The sequence below is a fragment of the Raphanus sativus genome, unplaced genomic scaffold, assembly GCF_000801105.2.
Source record: "Raphanus sativus cultivar WK10039 unplaced genomic scaffold, ASM80110v3 Scaffold0347, whole genome shotgun sequence".
NCBI classification, from domain to species: Eukaryota; Viridiplantae; Streptophyta; class Magnoliopsida; order Brassicales; family Brassicaceae; genus Raphanus; species Raphanus sativus.
This window is the reverse complement of record NW_026615667.1, coordinates 17,821-40,905: the sequence shown is the minus strand read 5'-3', so window position 1 is coordinate 40,905 and position 23,085 is coordinate 17,821. Positions and strand designations below refer to the sequence as shown.

Here is a 23,085-nt window from a genome sequence, read left to right as displayed (position 1 = left end):
AACAATCCGTTGCAAACGTAATCCTGAACTGACGTAAATTTTTCATGCATTCCATTGCCCATTTCAGCAAATCGAATAAATAAAAAATTGATTAAACTAAACTATTTAATACAGTATATAATAATTTAGTTATATGCAAACTATATAATATAATATGCATGTATATGACTTTACTTATAGAAATTTTAATATTTTGAAGTTTTTTCTATTATTTTATTTGAAGTAAAGATTTATTCAGGCTTGAAAAGAAAGGGATTAATTTCTTCGGTTTTTTGGTTTAACAGATTTTGTAGACTCTCTTTTTTTTTTTGGTTCACCGATTTTGTAGATTCTCAATCTTTATGACTCAAATCAAATGGTAGCCCATCAAATGACCCCCCTCTAGTTCTAAATAAGAAGAACGTTTTCACTGTTGTTGAGTGTCCTTATGGGCACTACAACAACCAGAGCAACAACTCTTTTTACTTGTCTCCTCACTCTTCTGCAACAATCCCACTTCTAAATCGTCTTCAAGCTTCACCAGCGAAGGAGTAGAAGAAGGAGAAGAAGCACGGTAACATGCAGAAACAGCTTCACGCTCGTCACGTAGAAGCATCATGCTATTGAGTATCACAAGCAAACAAGTCCCTGCGTCTGCAAGAACAGCTGCCCAAATCAAAGGGTAACCTACAAAACCAAGCACCATGATCGCTCCTTTTATGCTCACAGACAACACAACATTCTCAATCACTTTCTTATGACTTCTCCTCGCTAGTCTCATCCCTTTAGGTATCTTCCTCAAATCATTCGACATAAGAATGATATCTCCCGTCTCTGTTGCAAGTGCTGAACCTGAGATCCCCATTGAAATGCCAATGTCTGCCCTAGCTAAGGCCGGTGCATCGTTAAGTCCATCTCCTACCATCATCGTAGGTCCTTGGCTCTTGAACTCATCGATGATTCTTGCTTTGTCTTGAGGAAGAAGTTCAGTATGAACAATATCCAAAGCATTCCCTAGCTGTAATAATAATGATAACCTTTTCACTACACATGACTCTTAAAATAGAAACTGAGGAATGATTAAGTTTAGATACTTCACCTGTTCTTGAATAGACATGGCTGCATCTCCGTTATCTCCTGTGAGCATTGCAGTTGTGATGCCTAAGGACTTGAGCTCGTTGAGAGCTTGAGCAACCCCATGTCGACAACCATCCACAAGGCTGAAACTTCCTGTCAATTCTTCTCCAATGTATATGTAACCAATGGTCTTACCTCCCTTCATCTCCGGAACTTTATTTAGCATCCACAAAGAAGAGATCATGCAAACGTTAGATAGATAAAAAGAACAATACAACAACACTCAATATAGCTTCAGAAGCAAAGGTTTGAGACCTGTTAAGCAACCAGCTCTCAGTGCAATTCTTTTGTTACCAATGTAGATGTCTTGACCGTCTATTCTCCCATAGACTCCCTTCTCCTGGAAAGTTCTGAAAGTTCTCAACCATATCAGGCTTAGGCTCAACAGAAACTGATCTCGCGTAGTCAATAAGGGCCTCTGCCATTGGATGGCTTGACTTGCTTTCGATGCTTGAGACCCTATATCAAAACCATCTCAAAATGTTTCATCACACAGGCTTAACTCCAGTGAGAAAACTAACATAGAGACTTACCAGTAAAGCAAGTTTTGCAGATTGATATTGCGAGAAAGAGATGTGAAATCTGAGACTGTGAACTCAGCTTTTGTATAGTTCCTGTTTTGTCAAAAGCAGCAGTCTTAATCTTTGCCAAAGTTTCAAGACAATCACCGGTTTTGATCAGAAACCCTGATGTGGCTGCCTTAGTAAGAGCACAAAAGGTAGCAACAGGTGTGGATAGGATAAGACCACATGGACAACCGCTTACTAACACTACAAGTGCTAAGTGGAACCAGTGGCTGAGGTTGTGAACCTTTAACAAAACCGGGATGACAGCAAAACATGCTGCTACTACAACCACAGCTGAACAAAAGACAGAGCAAAATGGGATCAAGAACTCATTACATTTATATGATTTTAAATGTTAGAAGAAGATTGTATATATATGATTACTGACCTGGAGTGTAGTAGCGAGAACATTTGTCTACAAACCTTTGAGTTTTAGTTTGGCTTTTCTGTGCTTCTTCTACTAGCTTAGTCATTTTCGCAACCACGCAGTCTCTGGCTAGAACTGTTGTTTTCACCTTTATGTAACCTTTAAGACAATTGTGTCAATGAGCTGAAATTTTATGATCATTTAAAGAGAATATATAGTTATGTTTTGGTACCATTAAGATTTATAGTTGCAGCCAAAACAGGTGAGTCTCTTTGCTTGGGGACAGGGAATGACTCTCCTGTCAATGTTTTCTCATCCACGTCACAGCTTCCATCAACCACAACTCCATCGATTGGTATACTTTCACCAGCTTTGACTGAAACGACAGTGTTTAGTCCAACCTCATCTACATCAACTTCTATTCCAGTTTCAGCTATCACTGCCTTTCGTGGTACTAAGCTCATGAGAGATGACATCACTGTGCTTGCCTGAAAACAATAGTTACTTCAAAACAAATTATTGAAAAAATAAAAAATAAGTAAAACTAATGGTCTACATAATGATCCTATTGGTACCACCATGCAAGGCTAATTGTATTTTATTTTATTTTTGTATTGCTAGAAACTCTACACAATCTAACCTTATGAGCAGCACTTGACTCGAGCCAATCTGCAACAGAGAATAGAAACACAATTGTGGCAGCTTCTGTGTAATCCTCCATACACACCGTTGCAATCACTGTCAAGAACAAAAATTAGATGCATTAGTACACCAATGTAATGCCATCCTATCAAAAAAAAAAAACAAACTTAAAGCTAATGATCTTTTACCAGCAATAAGAGTGAGAGCATTGATGTCAAGCCTGAACCTTGTGACGGAAGCAACAGCTTTAGCTAGAATAGGGTAAACTCCAGCCACCACGGCAGCAACAGCCAACCACTCAAACAGACTATAAAAGTACTTGAAGAAGGAGAGAGCAAGCAATACACCAGAGACCAATGCGAAAGGGCTTGGCCATTGACTCTTGAAGCTTGTCTCTCCGTATGGTCTCACGCCCGCCTCTAGTCTTGCTTCGTTCAGTGCCTTGACTGTCAAGAAACATTAGCCATATGTTTCTTTTTTTCTTTTTAATACATTAGCAATATGTTAGAATCAATGCCATGCAATTCAGAAGAAGAAGGAATTAAATGGTTTGAAAATTAAGTCTCGTTTGAGTATTACAAAATTCCGAGTCTGGTTCGAGTAGGTTTGATTTTGATGTAAAAAACTTTAAAATAACTAAATAACTAATATATCTGAAACTGGTTCATACTTAAATTAACCATATTACCCGATTCAGTTTGGATATTTTGTATTTAAACTATCCAAATGTACCAAAAAACTAAAATTAATCATTGGACACGGTTTTTGAGTATTTCTATACAAATTATCATATTTTATCTGAAAATACAAAAAAATAATTAATATATATTTAATATATAATTTTGATTTTAATTTTTAAAATAATTGTACATTTAATTATAAATAATATTTTTAAATATATATTTACATTTCAGAAATCTTCGGATACTCATTCGGTTCTCGGTTCGGATCTGGTTGAGTATATGTTCTTCGGATACATCAGTTTAGGAACCATTCGTTATTTACCTCGTGTCTGATCGATTTCGAGACCCTGAATTTCGGTTCGGTTTTGGCTCGGTTCTTCAGTTCCGGATATTTTGCTCAGCTATATTTTTTAGGATAAAAAACATTATATCTGTTTAATCTGGAATTCGTTTGGTATTACGTTATTTTTTTTAACCTCCTAAAATATAAATACCATTCTAAAATCCATATTTATTTTGTTTTGTTCGGTTGAAGTGATCGAGGTTTTTCATTTTTCGGTGATAAACCTAAAACTATTATATTTGTTTGGTTTCATGTTATATGAATTTTCGACAGTTCTCATGTCGAACCAATGGTTTCATTTTTAAGTTTCTAAATGCTTGTAAAATCAAATAAAATCTAAATAATAGTTTAAGAAAAAGGTCATCCAATATTATTTGTATTGTTTGTACAAACAATGTTGGTGACATTTTAAGATTTTGTATTTTGTATAAGATAACCTATTATTATTTTTGTTGTTTGAACTTAGACATAATATCAAAAGTTGTATATTTATACTCATATAAATTGGTTTTTATTGAGTTTAATAATGTAAATTTTGATTAGTGTTAATGTGAGTACCCGCATAGCATGTTTCCCATGTCTTCTCGATCTGATCTTGTATCAGGTCCTTCATGTGATCTTATGATCATCTAAAACGGTAAACAAAATACATTAAATTTAAATAATCACATACGAAAACATCATTAGAAATTAACCACTTACCTTTAACTTCGATTATTTTAGAAAACTCTCGGTGCAATCAGCTCTCTAAAGAAATCCCTTGTAGTCACTCTCGATGGACACGACCATAAAACATGGTTTAGAGTTATATTTATCATCATCATCATCATCATCATCATCATCATCATCATCATCATCATCATCATCATCATCATCATCATCATCATCATCATCATCATCATCATCATCATCATCATTCTCACTAACTTGTCTTCTCTTCTCAATCTTGTCAAGTTCTTCTAAAGAATCCAACAGTAAAATATTATTTTCATAAACCCGAGAAGAGTTTTGAAAGAGATCTCCATGAGTTGTATAGACACTATTTGATATCATAGTTGCCAAAAGTAACATTTTGAAACAATCTATACAGTTGGAGCATAGCATTGGACCCTACTCATCACCGTATATGTCACATGTCTCTTTTCAAGAAACCAAGTTAGATATGAAACTTTGAATTTCTAAAACATTCTCACTCAAGTATTTTAGTTGATACAAATCTTAATAATTTTTTAAAAATGTTATCATTCAGTAGTTATACAAAGAGAATTTTAAATAATTTCAATTCACTATACAAATTTTGTATATTAAAAATGTATGAGCCAAAATAACTTATTGAAAAAAATAGAATGCGAACACATTAAATTGTCTCGAGTGTAATTAAAAAACTTAATGTGTGAACACATTAAATGTTAAACAATTGTGAAGGCGACACGTCAGCAAATTTAGAAAATACAGTGTGAACGCATTAATTACGAATGCATTTATTTTAATATATAGGGGATTGTCAAAATTCTTCCACTGAAAATGCTTCAAAATTACAAAAGTAGGTACTTTTCCTAGGTGTAACACAAATCACATGCTCATCGTTTTTCAAAAAATGTTAAATTTATTCAAATAAGAAAAAACTTTTATACAACTAATGCATTTTTAGTCTAATGAGTTATAGAAATTGAACAATATCAAAAATTTAACCCAGTTAAACTCTAGATGAAAACCAGACCCCTATCGCTTGCTTACGATTATTCCCTCCTCGTTCTTTCAGAGAACTGGTTCCGTTCTTTGTTTGTTTGTCATGGTGTAATGCCGTATCTTCTTTCATTCTTCTCAAGCCAAATAGTATGCACTGAAACTTAAAACACATAGCGTAAGAAAAACTTTGTCACACCTAAAAGTTTATGTGTCTAAACTAGTTCAAGAACCTGATTCCACAGATGAGAGTAACTCTGTCTAGGTAGCTTCCTTGTAAGGTTCTTCCAGATAGCCTCTGTGTAGTGACAGCTAAAGAAAAGATGATTTCGGATTTCTACATCGGAATTACAGAGAATGCATTGAGCATTCACCTGAGAGTTTCACTGCAGCAGTTGATCTCTTGTTGCTAGGCAGTTTAGTTATGTACTGCAATCCAAACCATGACAGAGTGAGTATTTTAGAGTTGATCCAGCGAACAAGAAACACATCTCCTTTTCCTTTCCACAAAAAATCACATCACCGTATTTTTTTCATGAAACAAATCAAAACACTTTCTTTGCTTATAATCCATTTCCAAACAAATATGGAATCCTTTACACAAATCGAATCAATCTTATTTGTTGTACAATGAAGGTTAAGGATTTGAAGATCGTTTTTCCTTTATAAAAGTGGGACACATCATTGATTTGATTAGCAGACTACCGTTCAAATATTTAAAAAGATATAAATTAGCAAAACAAAAACAAATGCTGCATGTTTGTTGTAACGCTTAAACAAGGTTCATGAATTAGTAAAAAATAAAATAAAACAAGAATGGTGTGTGTGGTAACGCCTTCTGTAAAAAGTTTCATGCACGAATAAAACAACATTGCATGTCCTAACGCCATTAATAAATGGGCCCATGCTACAACTAAATAAAGTACTGCTAACTTATAATGTAATGAAACAAAACAATAAAAGAGTACACTCCATTGACTCATTGAGACTGCTGTCGAAAATGATAAGAAAACAATAAACACATTCAAGAGTGGAGATTAGTCTATAAACCAACTCTTAAACCAATGCAAGAACAGTGGCGACAACGAAAATAAATTTGAAAACCAAGGTGGATAATAATAACAAGTCGTATTCTTTATTTCCGTGTTCCTCCACTTTTTTTTTATTTTTTTCCAGAAAATAATTTTAATTTTGTGTTTCTTCTTCATCACCAATCACCAACCATCTTCACTCACTTCATCTCTCCTACTCACACAATATTTTGACCGTTGTTGTTTTCTTCAACGTCTCTCTCCTTCTTCACGCTCCGCATCTTCTTCTTCTGTAACAACACCTGAAAGGTTTTGTCTTCTCTCTCTCTATCTCCCTTCCAAAAAAAAAATCAAAACTTTTTTATATATATTTTTTCCTTTTTGATTTGGGTCCCTCCGTGAAGAAAGACGGTAAACAAAATTGTGTAAAAGAGTTTTAGATTTTGTACTCATTATTTATTTCTTTCACCTACAAAAAGCTCATGATTCAGAAAATAATTTAAGAGTCCTTTCTTTCTTTCTTGATTTCTTTGGCATTTTTATTATATGTTGTGTGTCTGCCAAATGAATAATCTCCAGGAAAATGAGAGTAGTTTTCGACTCCGTGTATAACTTACAACTTAAAAGACAAAACAATATAGAAACGTTTTGTCACTTTTAATTAATGATATGTTGCTTTTGTTAGCTGTTTCAAGCGTTTAATTTACAATTTTACATGTAAGAATCTGACATTCTTGTTCTTAGTTGTGCAGTTCTCCAACAACAATTTACATACAAGTCTTGAGCTTTGGAATTGTAGCTAAGACTGTAAACAGAAACAGAGAGAGATGGGATGTTCTAATTCAAAGCTAGGTGACGATGAAGCTGTTCAGATCTGCAGAGACAGGAAGCGTTTCATCAAACAAGCAGTGGAACACAGGACAAGCTTTGCTTCTTCCCACATTGCTTACATCCAGTCTCTAAGAAAAGTTTCAGACGCTCTACGCGAATACATTGAAGGAGACGAGCCACACGAGTTTGTTACTCCAGTGAAGATAATGAGCAGCACCTCAGAGGGCTTCATCGAGTCAAAACTGGAAGTCAGTTACTTGATGGCTAGTGAAACCAGACCGGTTCAAGTTGAAGAAAAGCCTCCTACATCACCTGAGACTTACCATGTCGAGAGTTATGGAGCAGATAGTTTCTTTGGGATGAACATGAACAACAGTCCTAACATACCACCTCCTTCGCCGCAGAACTCTCAGTGGGACTTCTTTTGGAACCCATTCTCTTCGTTGGACTATTACGGATACAACTATGATAACCAAAGAGGTGTGGAGGATGAGGTGAGGCGAGTTCGTGAGGAAGAAGGGATCCCTGATCTTGAAGAAGAAGAAGATGAATCTCTTCATACCCTGATGGAAGCAACAGAAGAAGACTGTAAGACGGATCAAGAAGTCAAAGTCAGGGAGGTTGAAACTCAAGAACAAGAACAAGGAGACAGCAATGTGGTTAGTACAACAGATGATGATGCAAAAGGAGAAGGCTTCACTGTGTACTTGACTCGTAGGCCAACGAGCATGGGGGAAGTGATTAAAGATCTTGAAGATCAGTTTGAGATCATATGTAGTGCTGCTAATGAAGTTTCGGGTTTGTTGGAAGCTAGTCGAGCTCAATACATATCTTCTAATACTGAACTCAGCGGTAAGAATCTTTATCTTTGTTTTGTTTTGTTTTGATTATATACAAAAAAAAACTAGATGTTTTGTTTTGAATATTTAATCCTTTATTGCAGCCATGAAAATGCTGAATCCAGTAGCTTTGTTCTCATCGAGATCTTATTCCTCCACCTCCTCATCAAGATTCTTGATCAGCTCTGAAAGCAGCAGCAGTGAGTTTTCAGAAGAGTCTTGTATGCTTTCTGGTAGCCATCAATCAACACTGGACCGTCTATACGCTTGGGAGAAGAAACTCTATGATGAAGTTAAGGTAATGTAATAACTGCAAACCAGCTTTCACTCTCTCTCTATCTGTTGTTGACTGACTTTGGATGGTGTGACAGTCTGGAGAACGTGTAAGGATTGCATATGAGAAGAAATGTTTGGCGCTAAGGAACCATGATGTGAAAGGAGACAGCTCTTCTGCGGTTGACAAGACAAGAGCTACAATGAGAGACTTGCATACTCAGATGATGGTCTCGATACACTCCATTGAGTCTATCTCCGAAAGGATTGAGACTCTAAGAGACCAAGAACTGCTTCCTCAGCTTCTTGAGCTTCTTCAAGGGTATGTATGATGATGACAAAAAAACATCTTTCTTGTGGCTCACGAAACACATAGTAATTAAACACTGATTCTTACAGGTTAGCTCGGATGTGGAAAGTGATGGCAGAGTGTCACCAGATACAGAAGCGGACGTTGGACGAAGCCAAGCTGTTACTTGCTGCAACCACGCTCAAGAAGAGACAACAGAGTTCATTACCGGAGATCAACACTCAGAGACTAGCTCGGTCTGCTTTAAACCTAGTGGCTCAGCTAAGAAACTGGAGAGTTTGCTTCCAAGCGTGGATCGCTTCCCAGAGATCGTACGTGTTGTCTTTAACCGGTTGGTTGCTCAGATGTTTCAGATGCGACCCTGACCCAGAGAAAGTCAGACTAACAACTAGTCCTCATTTGATCTATGAAGTCTGCATTGGATGGTCAAGGCTGCTCAACGGGATGAACGAGAAGCATGTGGTGGATAAACTCGATTTCTTTGCATGTGGGATGGGTTCTATCTTTGCTAGGCAGCTTAGAGAAGAAGATCAGTCTCAGGGAAGAGATGGTTCGAGGAGCATGGAGCTTGTTGAAGCTGACAAGGTGGTGGAAGAGGAGATGATGAATGCTGAGAAACTGGCTGAGATTGCAGTGAAAGTACTCTGCCATGGAATGTCTGTTGCAGTGAGCTCACTCTCTGAGTTTGCCATCAGCTCAGCTGATGAACACAAAAAGCTCGTTAGCCATCCAGAGGACGCTACATCAGAGAAACATCAGGAGCACACGGAGGTGTAAATTGTTTTTTTTTTCTTTTGGTTTTCTTGTTCATTTCATTTATTTGGTTTTGTTCTTTAGGTTAGGTTAGAAGTTTATGATCTTATTAGGTTAGTTATCCAGCTGCATGTTTTTGCTATCAAAAGATGGATGGAGATGTATTAATCTTTTTATTATTTATTCAATAGAGCTAATATGCGAGGTTTAAAGTAGTAAAAGCCTTTGTCCCTAAACATATCAATGGATACAAATTGGGACACATCAATGGGTTCTTTGAATAACTTGTTGTCTCTTGGTGAAGACGCAAAACTTGAACAGCCTAGAACTGCCAAATGTTCATCACCATTGATTTTGACAGTTTCTGTAATTTCCATCGGATTACTCATGACTTGTCTGCAGACGTTTGAATTCATTCATCGTAACATGCTGCAATTTCTGCAACTCATCATGAACTACAAAGAAGAGATTGATCTTCACATCTTCTATGCTCCCATGGTTGTGGTCGTATGAACACTACAAGGAGGAGATTTTTTTTTTCTTTTTTTTTTAATAGAAGTTTTCATACACAAATTGTGGTTCTAATCAAAACAGAGATAGATACGAGTTTTCGATACCACAAAGTAGTCCGGATCAAAAACAAAAAAGTGCTTTGATGCCAATTAAGACCTCTCTTTAAAGCTAAGAAAATTTGCTTTGATACCAAATAATATGTCCCAAAAACTTGAGAGAACAAGAACACAAATTTAGTGCAATTTTCTTTTCATATCCCATTCAATAAACTATTCGTTACTTAAATACACAAAGGAAAATATCAACTTCCAACTAAACAACTAAAGAACATGTTGAACAAGTGGGAGATTTCCCAATAATATAGGAGCCACACGTATCCCATCATTGACCATGATCTTATCAACTGCCGAAACAACAATCAAGTCCTAAACAGAGTATATGATTCAGTTTCAGCCGCATGTCCACGAGGATGAGGAGATGATGCCGCCTGCCCATGAGGACGAGGAGATTCAGCCGCAGGCCCACGAGGATGAGGATGAGGAGATGATGCCGCATGCCATGAGGATGAGGAGATTCAGCCGCAGACCCATGGGGATGAGGAGATTCCGCCGTATGATGGGGAGCCTTCTTCGACATGCTTGACAGAAACCAAGGAATACTGACTAGGCAGATTCATCCGGTTGAAGATGAAGGCCTCCACTTTATTCGCTTGTCTGCAAACATTGCTGCAAGATTCACTTGTCAGACCAGGACCAAATTTTGTAGACGTTAAAAGATTCAAATATTGGCCTCCACTCTTTGTTGTTGTTAGAAATTTTAAACATTTGGCACTTTGACGATATAGATCATAACTGGTTTGGAGGTTTTAAACATTTGTTAAAGTAGATAGATAATTCTTCAACGCGAGCTAATCTGAGTTCTAATAAGATCATATGTTCTCTAATTTACTTTTAGTCTTGTTCTATTAAGTCAGCTACACGGCATGTTCATCATTTGGAGGTTTTAAACATTTGTTATAGAAAATAGATAATTCTCCAACGCGAGCTAATTTGAGTTCTAATAAGATCATATGTTCTCTAATTTTCTTTTAGTCTTGTTCTATTTAGTAACTACATAACAAAGAAGAACTCTAAGACTGTTCAATTTCTTTTGAATATAGCCATTTCTCGTGGTGGAGGTTTGCATGAAATATCTATAGATAGTTAAATTTTGAATGTCCAAAGTGTTGATGATAATATCATTTGTTATAGTATTTGTGTGTAAACATTTTGTCATTTTCTAATGAATATATGAAGATGTAACAAAGAGCAAAAAAGTTAACAAATGAATTTCGACATACTTCCACATTCAGAATGTGTTTTTAGGTGATAAAATGAATTGTGACGCTTGATTTACACTAACTAATACAGTATATGACATCACATCATGTAAAAATACTACTACTACTACTACATATTTATCTTCAAGATTCGGTTAAAGTGGTAATTTTACGGTTTGATCATCGGTACGGCATAGGCGGCGACCACTATTGGAATTGGACCGGGCTCTGTCTTGTCGTCGGGATAAAGCAAAAGAAAGAAAGAGAAAGTGGAGCTCCCTTGAGGGTTTTAGGCCGCCGTCGATTGTTTATAACCTCACCGGTAGGGTTTTAACAATCTCTCTTCTCCTTCTTCTTCATCTGTTCATACCCATCTTTCTCCGAGACTCCACAAAACTTAGAACGTCGAAGATGAAAAGGAATCATACCAGTCCGCAGCAGAAACCCAATCCGTCGAAGAAGACGAAGAAGAACCCTCAAACCCAATGTGTTGATGTCGTAAAAGCCAAACCTTGTGATCAACAAAAGGAAACAGTTTCCGAAGAGGGTCCATGGAAGAACCTTGAGCTTATACTGTCGTTGCAGAGCAGTGAATTGAACAACAAAGAGTGAGTTTTTTTTATGCTTGACGATGTTACTCTTTTAGTTTGTTGAAAAGTTTGTGACTTTGAATTACATTTTGCAAAGAGTAGAAATAAAGTTTGTGAATTTGTAGCTGATAGTGTGATTTTTTATTCTGTTTTTGAATGATTTAAGGGAATGTGATTTTTGCAGGAAGATGGAGTTAGCTTTCAGTTTTGTGGAATCGTATGCAGGAGAGAAGGGGGGTGACGAGGATGAAGATTATCAAGCGGTTACGATCTCGCGTCTGGTTATGTATCTCAGCGACTGGATCCAGTCACTGTTTTTTACTAAAGAACAGAATTTTCAACTCAAGGCTGAGATATGTTTGGATTTCAGATGCTGGAACGTCCTCAAGTTCTGCTTGAAGCAGTCTTCAATCTCGCACGTCTCTATCAATGTGTCGAGATACCTTTTGAAGGCTATAGGGTTTATCGCGGGAGATCTTCTATCTGCACTTAACAAGGCCTTGTCTTCGGGGATTAGTTTTGGTGATGGTCAAGGTTTTGAAGCTTTCAGTTCTGTGGTTGACTGCGTAGAGTTGTTGTTTTCGTCGAAAAGTGGGCTTTTCAATGATAATTTCGACTTGTGGTTTTCAGCTGTTGAGCCTGTTCTCAAGCTCACGCATAGAGTGCTCGTAGAGAATGTCAAAGATGGCGTTGCTAATGCATTTGTCCTTAAATTCTCATGCTTGGTTCTTGAGCCGTTCTCTACGTTTATGGTTCAACCGACAAAGAAGAATGGGTTTCAAGATTTCGTGGACAAGCTTGCTGAGCCCTTACTGAGTGTGTTGGGTTTATTGTTACCCAGCGAGGGAAAAGGTCATGGTTTAGAAACGACCTTGTTGAAGTTGATTCAAGATATACTATCTCTGGGTCTGTTTCATTCATCTCACATTGATGGGTTTTTAGGCCTAGGCGGAGCTGAAAGGTATTTGCCAGAATCGAAAGTGAACAAAACCGTTTTGAAAAGCTACCATCGGCATTTTTTCACCAAGTTTGAGAACATGTTGCTGATGAAGAAGGAGCTGGAGCTGAGCTGTATGGGATCGTTGTTTCGTTTGTTTATAAACAGAGTAATGAAACAGCAAAGGGACTCGAATCAGCTGCAGGCTACAAAGGCCTCGCCTGCTGGCCAAGCAGGAGTAAAGCTAGGGAAGCAGCTAGGCACTGCTATAAATGATAACGAGTCTTCTGCAAAGAGTCATAGCTCAAGTTTCCTCCGCTGGGAGTCACGGAAATCACTTTTTGATTTCTTCCTGCATCTTATGGAACCTATATTGCTGAAGATCGATGGACATGTTGAAGCTTCCTCTGAAAATACATCTCTATTAGCTGATTTCTGTTGTTTGATTAAGTCCGCAAATAGTTTGCTCTTCCACTTTGCTCGTGAGAGAATATACGTCAAGACAGAGGATGCATCTGAAGGAGCTTGCTTTTGTTTCTTGAAGAAAATCTTCACAACAGTAGTTTCAGTTGCTTCTCAGTTGCAACACACATCTTCTGAAGGTTCGAAGATGCATGTTTTGTTAGCCAAGGAGCTGATAACTGCGATAGGCTACTTGTTGCAAATTGAATACGAAGTTATTGAGAATGATTTAGTTACTCTGTGGCTAATCATTCTCTCTTTCACGAGGCTTAGTAGTCTTTCATCAGAGAATGCAGAAGATGATTACCCGTTGACTTCATTGTTACTTGGTCTCGGATGCCAGTTGATAGATTTATACAGTGATCTCCGCCAGGTTTGTCAAATTAGTAACTTAACTTTTCATGTTGTCATTATTTTCCTGAAGAACACTAATTTATCCCTGTTTATGTAGGTAAGTGTTGCTGTATTTGCTATGTGCAAAGCTGTAAGGCTTGTGATACCTGCTGATGGTGATAACGGGGAGATAGAGCCCCCACGGACTACTGTTTCCCTTGTAGAAAGAAGCGCACAATCAGTGGAAAAGCTCTTGTCATGTCAAGATCTAAGGCTTGCTATACATAGAGCAATTAAAGCTATACCAGAAGGCCAAGCATCTGATTTTATCAAGAGCTTGACTACAGATGTATCAGAAACCATAGATTGGATAAGAGTTAGTTGCTCAGCAAGTGCTAGAGAACAAGATGGACAGGTAGCAGCATTCTTGGCCGGAGCTTTGTCTTCTATCTATTCACTTATTCTCGACTCTCTAACTATTAAAACCGGGAATAGCATCAATGTTGGCGAGTCCTTGAATTCTCTGGTGCTTCTCATCCGTCCTTGCTTAACTCACCTTGTTTCTTCCGACTCAGATTGCATTGAAAATTTCCTTTCTGCTGTCACCGGAAAGGGTTTGGACATTATAACCGCTGAAAAGAATAGAGAGACCTACAGGAAGTCTGTGCGCTTTTTTATTATCTTCTTCTTGAGAATTTACATGTCTTCCCGAAGCTTAAGTAGGCAAGTGATTAGTCTTTTGCCTCCGAAAAAGTCAAAAGAGATGGCTGGTACCATGGGAGACTCTGCCACAGCTCGTCGCGGAAGTGATTGGGTAAAAAAGAAAAGTTGGAATGATGAAGGCTATTTTTCATGGATCTGCCAACCTTCAGCTTCTATTGTTGACATTATTAAACAAATTAAAGCTATTTGCCTCAAGGATGACAGTGCAGATTGCTCCTTGTTGGTATATATATTATATGGAGTCGCTCTTCAGAGACTTGTTGATTTAAACAGGGACATAAAATCACTTGACTATGTGTCACAGATAAGTGATCATCAGATGCATGATACAGTGCTCGAGCATGTATCAGTACTTAAGTGTGAAGGAGAAGAGCTTACTGAGTTTATTTTGGGTAACACCATCGTACCAGGATTTTCTGAAGGTGGAACTTTTGAAACGATGGATAACACTGATCAGTGGGTTCTCAGGGCTTCCGGCATCGACGGGAAGTGTTTGCCTGCTGTGCGTTTGTGGGTTCTTAGCCAGAATATTGATATTTGGTGCCCCCATGCTGGAAAAAAGAATATGAAGAACTTCCTGTCTCAGCTAATAGGAAGTTCCGTTCATGGAGACAAAGGCACTCAAAATAAGCAAACAGGGTTGGAGCAGTCTCCGTTAGGGCTTCTTTGTGATTCAGCGTTGTATGAGCATGAAGTAGGTCATCTTTCATTGTGCGATATCACTCAGTTCCTTCTTTTTTTTTTTCTCTTTATGCTCCTATATCAAGATATTTTTTCTACTAGTTTGTTCGCAGGTCTTTGGCGCCTAGTCTTTCCCACATACTCAAAACGACAGCGGACGCATTTTTCAAGGACCTTACCGAAGAAGTAGATTCACCACCAGATTGGTCAGAGGTGTTAATCTTGCTTGAAAGTTCAGTTGCCAAGCTTCAATCGGATGCCTTTTCCGAGGGGCATGTGTCACAGCTGGACATTGGAAAGTGTACAGCATGTCAAAGTCTACTAAATATTTTATGTGGGATGCCCAAGGAGTATATGAATAAGAAGTTACTCCAACTTTATGCAAGTTTTCTTCTCGACTTTGAGAGGTAAATAATAGTATATAGAATATGTTTGATGCAGTAAGGTGTATAGTTGGCAAACATTTTAACGAATTATACTTTTGTTAATATCTCTTGTAGGTGTATAGTTTTTAGCATGCTGAGATGTTTGGACAAGCTGTCTCCGGGTGATATGCAAAACCTTTTCAGCCTGTTCATCACTTGCAGAAAAACTTTGAAAAGTGTTGCTATGGTTTCTTGCGACAAGGTGTTAAGATCTACCGAGTTGCCTCTATCTGATATTTCGTTGTTGACTTCTTGGCTTTTCAAGTCAGTACAAGCTGTGGTTACTTGTCAAGAGAGAGTTGGGAGTGATTTTACAAGAAAATCGAGAGACGCCGTCTTTGCTTTGATGGATCACACGTCATATATGTTTCTAACCGTAAGTAGAGATCAGTTCAGCAAGGCGCTGCCACTGTTTGATGGACAACTCAGTTCAACCGAGGGAAGTGAACAAGCAAACCTTGCATTTGAGAACGTGGCAGAACAGGCAGAAACTCTACTAACTGCTTTAAGGGCTACCTTCAGAGATGAGAATACAGTCTCTGAATGTAAGACTCTGATATTGAACAAGTTAGTACCCATAGTTTCTTCTCTCAGTGGGTTGTTGTGGGGACTAGCATCTACAGTGAGTCACAGAGATATGCAGAAGAGTCATAAGAACGCCAAATTGAGATGGAATTCAGAAGAATTCTCGAAGCTTTCCGGCGTTATCCATGTTCTTAGCAGTTTTATTGAAGTTTTTGCACAGTATCTGTTTCTTAGTTCCGATGTGCAGCGAGAAGTTCGAACCAGTCTCGACTGGACTAGATTGCTTGATGGGACCGAGGGTTCAAATGGTCTTGTGTGTGGTGAAATAGTGGAGACTAGCAGCGATGTGAAAAAACAAATTATTGAGAGCTTAATAGAGGGGAACTCTACGGAAGTAGTATTGGCACTCAGGCATCTGTTAATTGCTTCTGCTGCTATATTAAATCTGAATCTGCAGATCAAAGGCATTACATTCTCACCTACATTTGTCCCTGTCCTCACAGGCATCTCATTTGATCTACTGTCTGTGTTAGCAGGCACGAGCGAGTTACCTCTCGAATTCTCATTCATATGGTTGGATGGTGCAGCGAAATATCTAGAAGAATTAGGGAGCCACTTGTGCTTGTATAAACGTATGGTAAACAGAGATCATCTGTACTCAAAGTCGATTGAGTTGCACCTGAAGGTGATTGGGAAATGCATATCGCTACAAGGGAAAGAGGCCACCTTGGAATCTCACGAGACGGGATTTGGTACTAACGTAATCCATGCTAAGAAAGTGCAGTCAGAAAGAAGCGTGTCTCAGAGATTACATTGGTTGGAGGAACTAAAAGTAAGGTTTAGAATGTCATTTAAAGTGTTAATACACAACTCCGAAGAGTCACATTTAAAGTCAGGACTAGAAACTATAGAAAGAGCACTGGTTGGAGTATGTGAAGCGTGCCCAGCTATATATAGCATACAGACTGGAGATAGAGATGGGGGTAGAATCTCTGAAACCGCTGCGGCTGGTATCGACTGTCTGGACCTAGTTCTGGAGCATGCCACAGGTAAAAATTGTTTTCCTATAGGGCAATCGTAGTATATTTGATGAAATTAGTTGTAGCAGCACTTACAGTAAAATTGTTTTGTAGGTCGCAATCGTTTGAATGAGGTTAAAGACCGCATTAAGGGTTTAATGTCGGCAGTGTTCGGTATCATGGCTCACATGCAGAGTCCAATTATCTTCTGCACAGATGCAGTTGTTGGTCCCAAATCTCCAGATACTGGATCAGTCATTCTCATGTGTGTCGAAGTCTTGATAAGAATAGCAGGGAAACACGCATTGTTTGAGATGAATCCATCTCACATAAGCCAATCCATACATATGCCAGGAGCAATTTTTCGTGATTTTGGAACTTTGTTACATAAGGATGATCAGCAACAAGATCTTCAAGTCGACCAGAAATTCTCAGTGAGCATGTATGCTGCTTGCTGCCGACTAATATATACATCTGTTAAGCATCATCCGAAGTAAGTTGAATTTTATTTTGCTTACACATACAGTCTTGTTAAAATTTACCATCTAGCTTAGAAGTGCCTCTGATAACATTCTTTGTGTGACATTTCAAAATATCTAGAAAAACTGAGCGCTCCATTGCTACACTACTAGAATCTGTTTCTGCGCTTCTTCATTGTCTGGAGACAGCAGGAAACAAAGTTGGTAAGTTTGCAACATTTGAAGTGGAAGAGGGAATCACATGTGCTTGTTTTCTTCGGAGGATCTACGAAGAGGTAACTATTCTGCCTTTTGGGTTTGAGAATGTAAACCTGTATCAACGTTTTTCCAATCTTTTATTTGCTTGTAAAACTACTGAATTGCAGCTAAGACAGCAGAAGGAAGTCTTTGGACATCATTGTTTCAAGTTCTTGTCAAGTTACATATGGGTTTCTTGTGGATATGGTCCTCTTAAAACGGGTATCAAAAGGTAAACAGCCTTCTTCCTTTTGCATCTCTCTTTTTACACTTCCCTTTTCGTGAAACCCTTGTTAGAATCTTGTTCAGTTTTATTCAAAGTATGGGCTTGAGATGAGTGTTCTTGTCCTGAAGTTATAGGAAGCCACCTGATTAAGTAGATAGAAATTAATTGATTTTTGCAACGTTTGCAGGGAGGTAGATGAAGCTTTAAGGCCTGGTGTGTATGCTCTCGTAGACTCTTGCTCTGATCAGGATCGTCAGTATCTACATACAGTATTTGGTGGTAAGTACCCTTTCCTTTTAAAGAAATAATTGTGTCATAAGGTTCTAATTCTTAGTGTAACTCTTTTTTTTACATATTTTGTTTTGTCTCTTCTGCAGAAGGTCCGTGTAGGAACTATCTAGCAGCACTGAAACAAGAGTCCGATTTGAATTTCAAGTACGAAGGAAAGGTTTAGAAAAATCACAGTTACTTTTTTTTACTCTCAAGTTCCTAATGGGATTTGCTCATTTGTTAATGGTAATAGTATACTGTATTTCTTTTAGAGTAATAATTGATAATTTTCGCTTCGATTTTATTTTGGTTCTTGTCTGCCACTAATTAACCATACTCCTTGCGTTGAAGTTAAAATTGTATTATTATTAGTTTTTTTTGTCGACGTATTATTATTAGTTTAAAGGACATAAAATAAAAGTGCTTAGTGATTGTCAAATTAGATATAAACCACCTTATCTCTACCGTTCTGCGGCGGCTTCAACAACTACCAGTTTCCATGGTGCCGGCGTCGATGTTGACTCGTATACTATTTTTGGGATGGTTTATGCGGCAGCCGTTGTATGTCAAAAAGACAAGAAGTCATTTTCTTTTTAGTCTAATCATATCTATCGGAGCCGAAAGTGTACTTTAATATGGTTGGTCGGTTTTTTATATTTATCTTGTACTTTTGAATAGAAAGTATAGTTTGATGTATACATTTCCTGAAAGACAGTTAACATTTAACATCTCGTACCCTTGAAAAGTCTAAATTTCTAACCAAATGCATTTGTAAAAGAAAAAATATATAATGTTCGTATGGTAAGACAATATAAAGACTATGCTAATGTTTTTTCTTTGGCATCTAAATTCTTCTAGTATAACAATAGGCTGTATAGCTGTGGACGTGCAGACGAGTAGAATGATCACATCACTAAACGAAAAGATCATCACATCACTAAACAAAAAGACGATCGTCATTGCTTTGGTGTGTAATTAATCATTCTTTAGAAGTTTTACCGATAATTCGTGGGGGAAATTATTATCAACCTCAATCTAGTATCAGCTCACGACTTTCATAGGTTGTTGTACAATTGATTAGAGTATCACTAAAGGGTATCTAATATCTTTAAGCTCGTGGGCGTATGGAATCAAGTTTCGGGTCAAATTTTACGAGTCCATGAAATGTGGCGATACGACAAAGCATGAAAAACGTTTACTCTCCGAACTTAATGGCAACATATTTTGTAGTGTAATGTTGCCAATAAGCATTATGTATAGTTAAACTGGTGTTCAAAAAAAAAAAAACTATCAGGTCTTTTTTTTGTTTAAATAACTTATCAAATCTTTGGTTCATTACCAACCTTGACTTGGCCAAGCCATAAAAGGGTTGCGGCTCTAATTTCCGTCACCCGAATTCACTTCATGAATTATTTACGATGTTTAGGTTTTCGGCAAAGAAGTGAAACCACCAGTTTTTTACCAAAAAAAAAGTCTTTGGTTCATTACAAGTAATGCACGTATAGTCACGATTTGAGGTAAGAGCCAGGTAAACACCCGTATTTGACAAAAGTACAAAACTATACCAAACACATACAATATAGATAAAAAAAATGGTCCTTGTTTCTGAAAACGAATATTCGTGTGTTCAGTCTTTATATCTATTTATTTGCTCGTCTTTTTTTTTTTTTTTTTTTTTTTTTTTTAAATATAATTTATTAAAATCAACCCTTTAGACGGGGATCGTGAAACGGTTACAAGCCTGATTTGAACAAAATTTCCATAGTCAATGTATTACGAAACTAATTTCGCCCACCCACTAAACCCAGCACGTTCCACTAGCTCGTTTTTGAAATCCTATAGAACCAATTCCCGTTCTCAACCATCGGCTATAGCCACTAATAGGTGAGTCTCCTCATTGCTTCGGATGCCGGGACTATCGGTGTTACCTCCGGAGTAGCTAGGAATCAGTGAACTCCTCAAGACTTATAACCGGCTCAACCGCTTAAGCGCAAATGCTGAAGGAGAAAGGATTTAGAACACAAACCATGAGAAAATCGCTCTAACTCCCCTGTGCAAGCTCAAACAGCATCAAATCCGTCACAGGAAAGAGCTCGATGAAGACCTCGAACCTGTGCGGAAGAAAAGAAAGACGGGAACGGAACAGCAACCGCTAAACAAACCCGAACGTCGCTCCATAACCTGCAAAGACACACTGAGAGACACTACCGCACAAAAACCCCATGGCAAGGCAGTGTAACGGCATCGAGATATGCCTCTCAGACGCCTGAACCACCAAGGAAGGAGAGACTTCTCAGACCAAAGAAGCTTCTACTCCTCGTCAGACGCCTTCTCCGAGAACCAGAGTAAAGACAGCCTTTGATGTAAGAGAGATGAAACTGGTGGTACAGCTCAAATATAACAAAGCAAACCGGAGCAAAACTTCTCGAGCGAACTTGTCGACTAAGATCAGTCGAGAATCTGGGCTTCATAACCGGGAAGAGAGTAAAACAATGAGAGAGAAGGTCGGAGCTTCGCCTCAGAGAAGCCATAGACGACTATCTCCAACACCGCGACGCCACAACACTCTGTACGCCACCACCACGAACTCCAACACACGTCGGTAGCACGGGAGTTAAAGACGCACCTCTGAGTAATCGGAACTCCAAAGCTCTCATGGCCGGAGACGACAAGAGCGCGTTAATCCGAGACACCAAGGAAGAACTAACGCTCCACTTCCACACGGCCCTCACCTTCAATCCAAGCTGAATCGAAGCAAGATATCAACTTAAACGGAAAGATGAGTCAAACACTCGCCTCCACGCGCCACCGTCCCTCCAAGGGCAAAAGAGCCCCTGCAAAACCCTAAGAGCCGACTTCTTCCACAGAAACCACCAGCAATCCCGCGTCGACCTTCCACGCCTAGCTGAAAGCCGCCGTATACGCTCCTTCTCTGCAGCGAAGATGAAATACGGCGACGCCTCCAGACACAGAACGCCGAACAAAACAGAGAGAGTGAAGGATACCGAGAAGAAGCAAAAAGAAAACAGAGATGAGAAAGAGAGGGAGAGCCTCCGACGTTGAGCGCTAACGTACCGGACGCGAGTCCGACCACCCAACGGCGGAGCAAAACGAGATCTGAAAGTTGAGTTTCTAGTGAGGGAAGAGAAAGATGAGAGAGAGAGTCTTTTTTCTCAACGACTTGTTTTTATTTGCTCGTCTTTTTAATGATTAAACAGCAATTACGTGATCGTTATAGTGAAAACAATAACGAGACCATTGATTATTTGTATTTTCTAAAAAAAATATCGTTGATAGATATTTTTGTTCCTCATGTATCAATGTAGTTTTCAATACTATATGCTTAAAACTATCTATTTTATTAAAAGAGAAGGAGTCTACAAAAATCGACCTATACAAATCATTTTGGACTCTTTCCTTTTAAATATTTTTGGTACAACCCACCCTATTATAACAGAAAACGTAATATAATATTAACCCCCCATATAAATCCGATTTTAACCCCCAACCTTAAATCGACCAGCCTAACCAAAATAAATTAATAAAATAAACCACAACCTAATTCTAAACCACAACCCTAATATCAACTCAATATAACATCTTATATAAACAGAACTCTCGAAAAAACTCGTGAGACTAGCACCTATTAACAGAAAAAAACAAAACCAAAAAAATGCTAAACTGGTTCCTATCCTGTTTTATGAAACCATTCCAATGCACATCGCAAACCATGACAAGGTAAATTCAGAATACAACAAAGCAAAAATTCATGAAAGAATGCATGGCTTTTACAGATTTATATTCTTTAAACAAAAGCATCCTCTTAGTATGTGTACAGAGGATGCGTGGCTTTTACTGATTTTTATTAATGTCCAATGATTCTTATAATTGTCCAAATATGTTTCAGGGATCACCAAAAAATAAAGACTTTTCAAAGACCGAAGAACATTTTGGCAGTCTCCTTGATGATCAATATAGATCCAAGTTTGTGGTTTGAATGGAAAATAACAAGTTGCAACTTGAAGTAGATGATATTGGGATTCCAGATTGCTGCGACCTAAGTGATTTCGTTTGGAATCCAATATCCCGTACATTGGTGAAAAACGATTATATTTGAAGAATTTGGTCAATGTACTTTTCATTTGTTTTCTTATTTATTGTTTTCAATTATTTTTTTATCAGACATTAATAAAATCATTTGTTTCGTGACCATTAATCAAGATCCCAAAATATATTAACTTGGTTTATCTATAAAAACGAATCAAATTTATATATTTTAGGCGTGCGTGAGAGTGATATGAATTTGTATAGTTTTTAATTACACACACCTTAATTAATTTTATATAAGATTAAAAATAGATTATTAATCTTGAACTAACAAAAAAATACCCACGAAAATAAATTACTTCCTCTCCAGGAATTTCTGTTAATCAAGATTACCTTAAACTAACTAAATGATCTTGCATATATTTTCTACCAAAATTTCGGTAAACAACATTGATTGCAAAATAACAAATCTTAACCAACAGTCACGTAAGTATCAAGCAAAATAATTACTAAACTATTTTGCAATCAATGTTTAAAACTTATTATTTATATGCATAGAAGTAAGTAACAAAAAATATCTATAATTACATTATGAAACACAAATAATTCATTATGTTATTTGTATACTATAAAACACATTAATTCATCTTCAAAACTACTTTAAATTTAATTGGAAAATTTAATTGTTTTAGTATAACTAAACCATGCTATATACGCCTCGCTTGATCAATGGATCACGAGAATTATCTGACGGATATGAAAATATAAATACAACATTGTTTCAATCTCATACGTAATAATAGTATTGATCTTTAAAATTAATTATAACTAACAAATTCTCATAAATTCTTTCTAAATTA

The 23,085-nt window shown here is 37.5% G+C and overlaps 2 protein-coding genes and 1 pseudogene across 3 annotated transcripts; 2 read left to right on the top strand and 1 right to left on the bottom strand.

Annotated features, from left to right (window-relative positions):
- Nucleotides 1-370: 370 nt before the first annotated feature.
- On the bottom strand, nt 371-3,021 carry LOC108839705 (cadmium/zinc-transporting ATPase HMA3-like; annotated as a pseudogene).
- A 3,590-nt stretch (nt 3,022-6,611) lies between these two features.
- On the top strand, nt 6,612-9,647 carry LOC108839704 (protein ALTERED PHOSPHATE STARVATION RESPONSE 1). 2 transcript variants are annotated; one of them, XM_018612485.2, is made up of 5 exons: nt 6,612-6,743; nt 7,187-8,117; nt 8,209-8,402; nt 8,476-8,699; nt 8,777-9,647. In XM_018612485.2, the coding sequence occupies exons 2-5, from the start codon at nt 7,262-7,264 to the stop codon at nt 9,462-9,464; spliced, it is 1,962 nt and encodes a 653-aa protein (XP_018467987.1). In that variant the 5' UTR covers nt 6,612-6,743; nt 7,187-7,261; the 3' UTR covers nt 9,465-9,647. The 2 variants fall into 2 exon arrangements, with proteins under 2 accessions (XP_018467987.1, XP_018467986.1); XM_018612484.2 differs by having other exon boundaries at nt 6,638-6,743; nt 7,179-8,117.
- Nucleotides 9,648-11,483: 1,836 nt separating this feature from the next.
- Nucleotides 11,484-18,546, top strand: LOC108842895 (uncharacterized). The gene is made up of 10 exons (XM_018615941.2): nt 11,484-11,879; nt 12,046-13,633; nt 13,712-15,010; nt 15,100-15,404; nt 15,498-16,996; nt 17,081-17,459; nt 17,567-17,720; nt 17,811-17,914; nt 18,096-18,187; nt 18,286-18,546. The coding sequence occupies exons 1-10, from the start codon at nt 11,683-11,685 to the stop codon at nt 18,360-18,362; spliced, it is 5,694 nt and encodes a 1,897-aa protein (XP_018471443.2). The 5' UTR covers nt 11,484-11,682; the 3' UTR covers nt 18,363-18,546.
- Nucleotides 18,547-23,085: the final 4,539 nt, after the last annotated feature.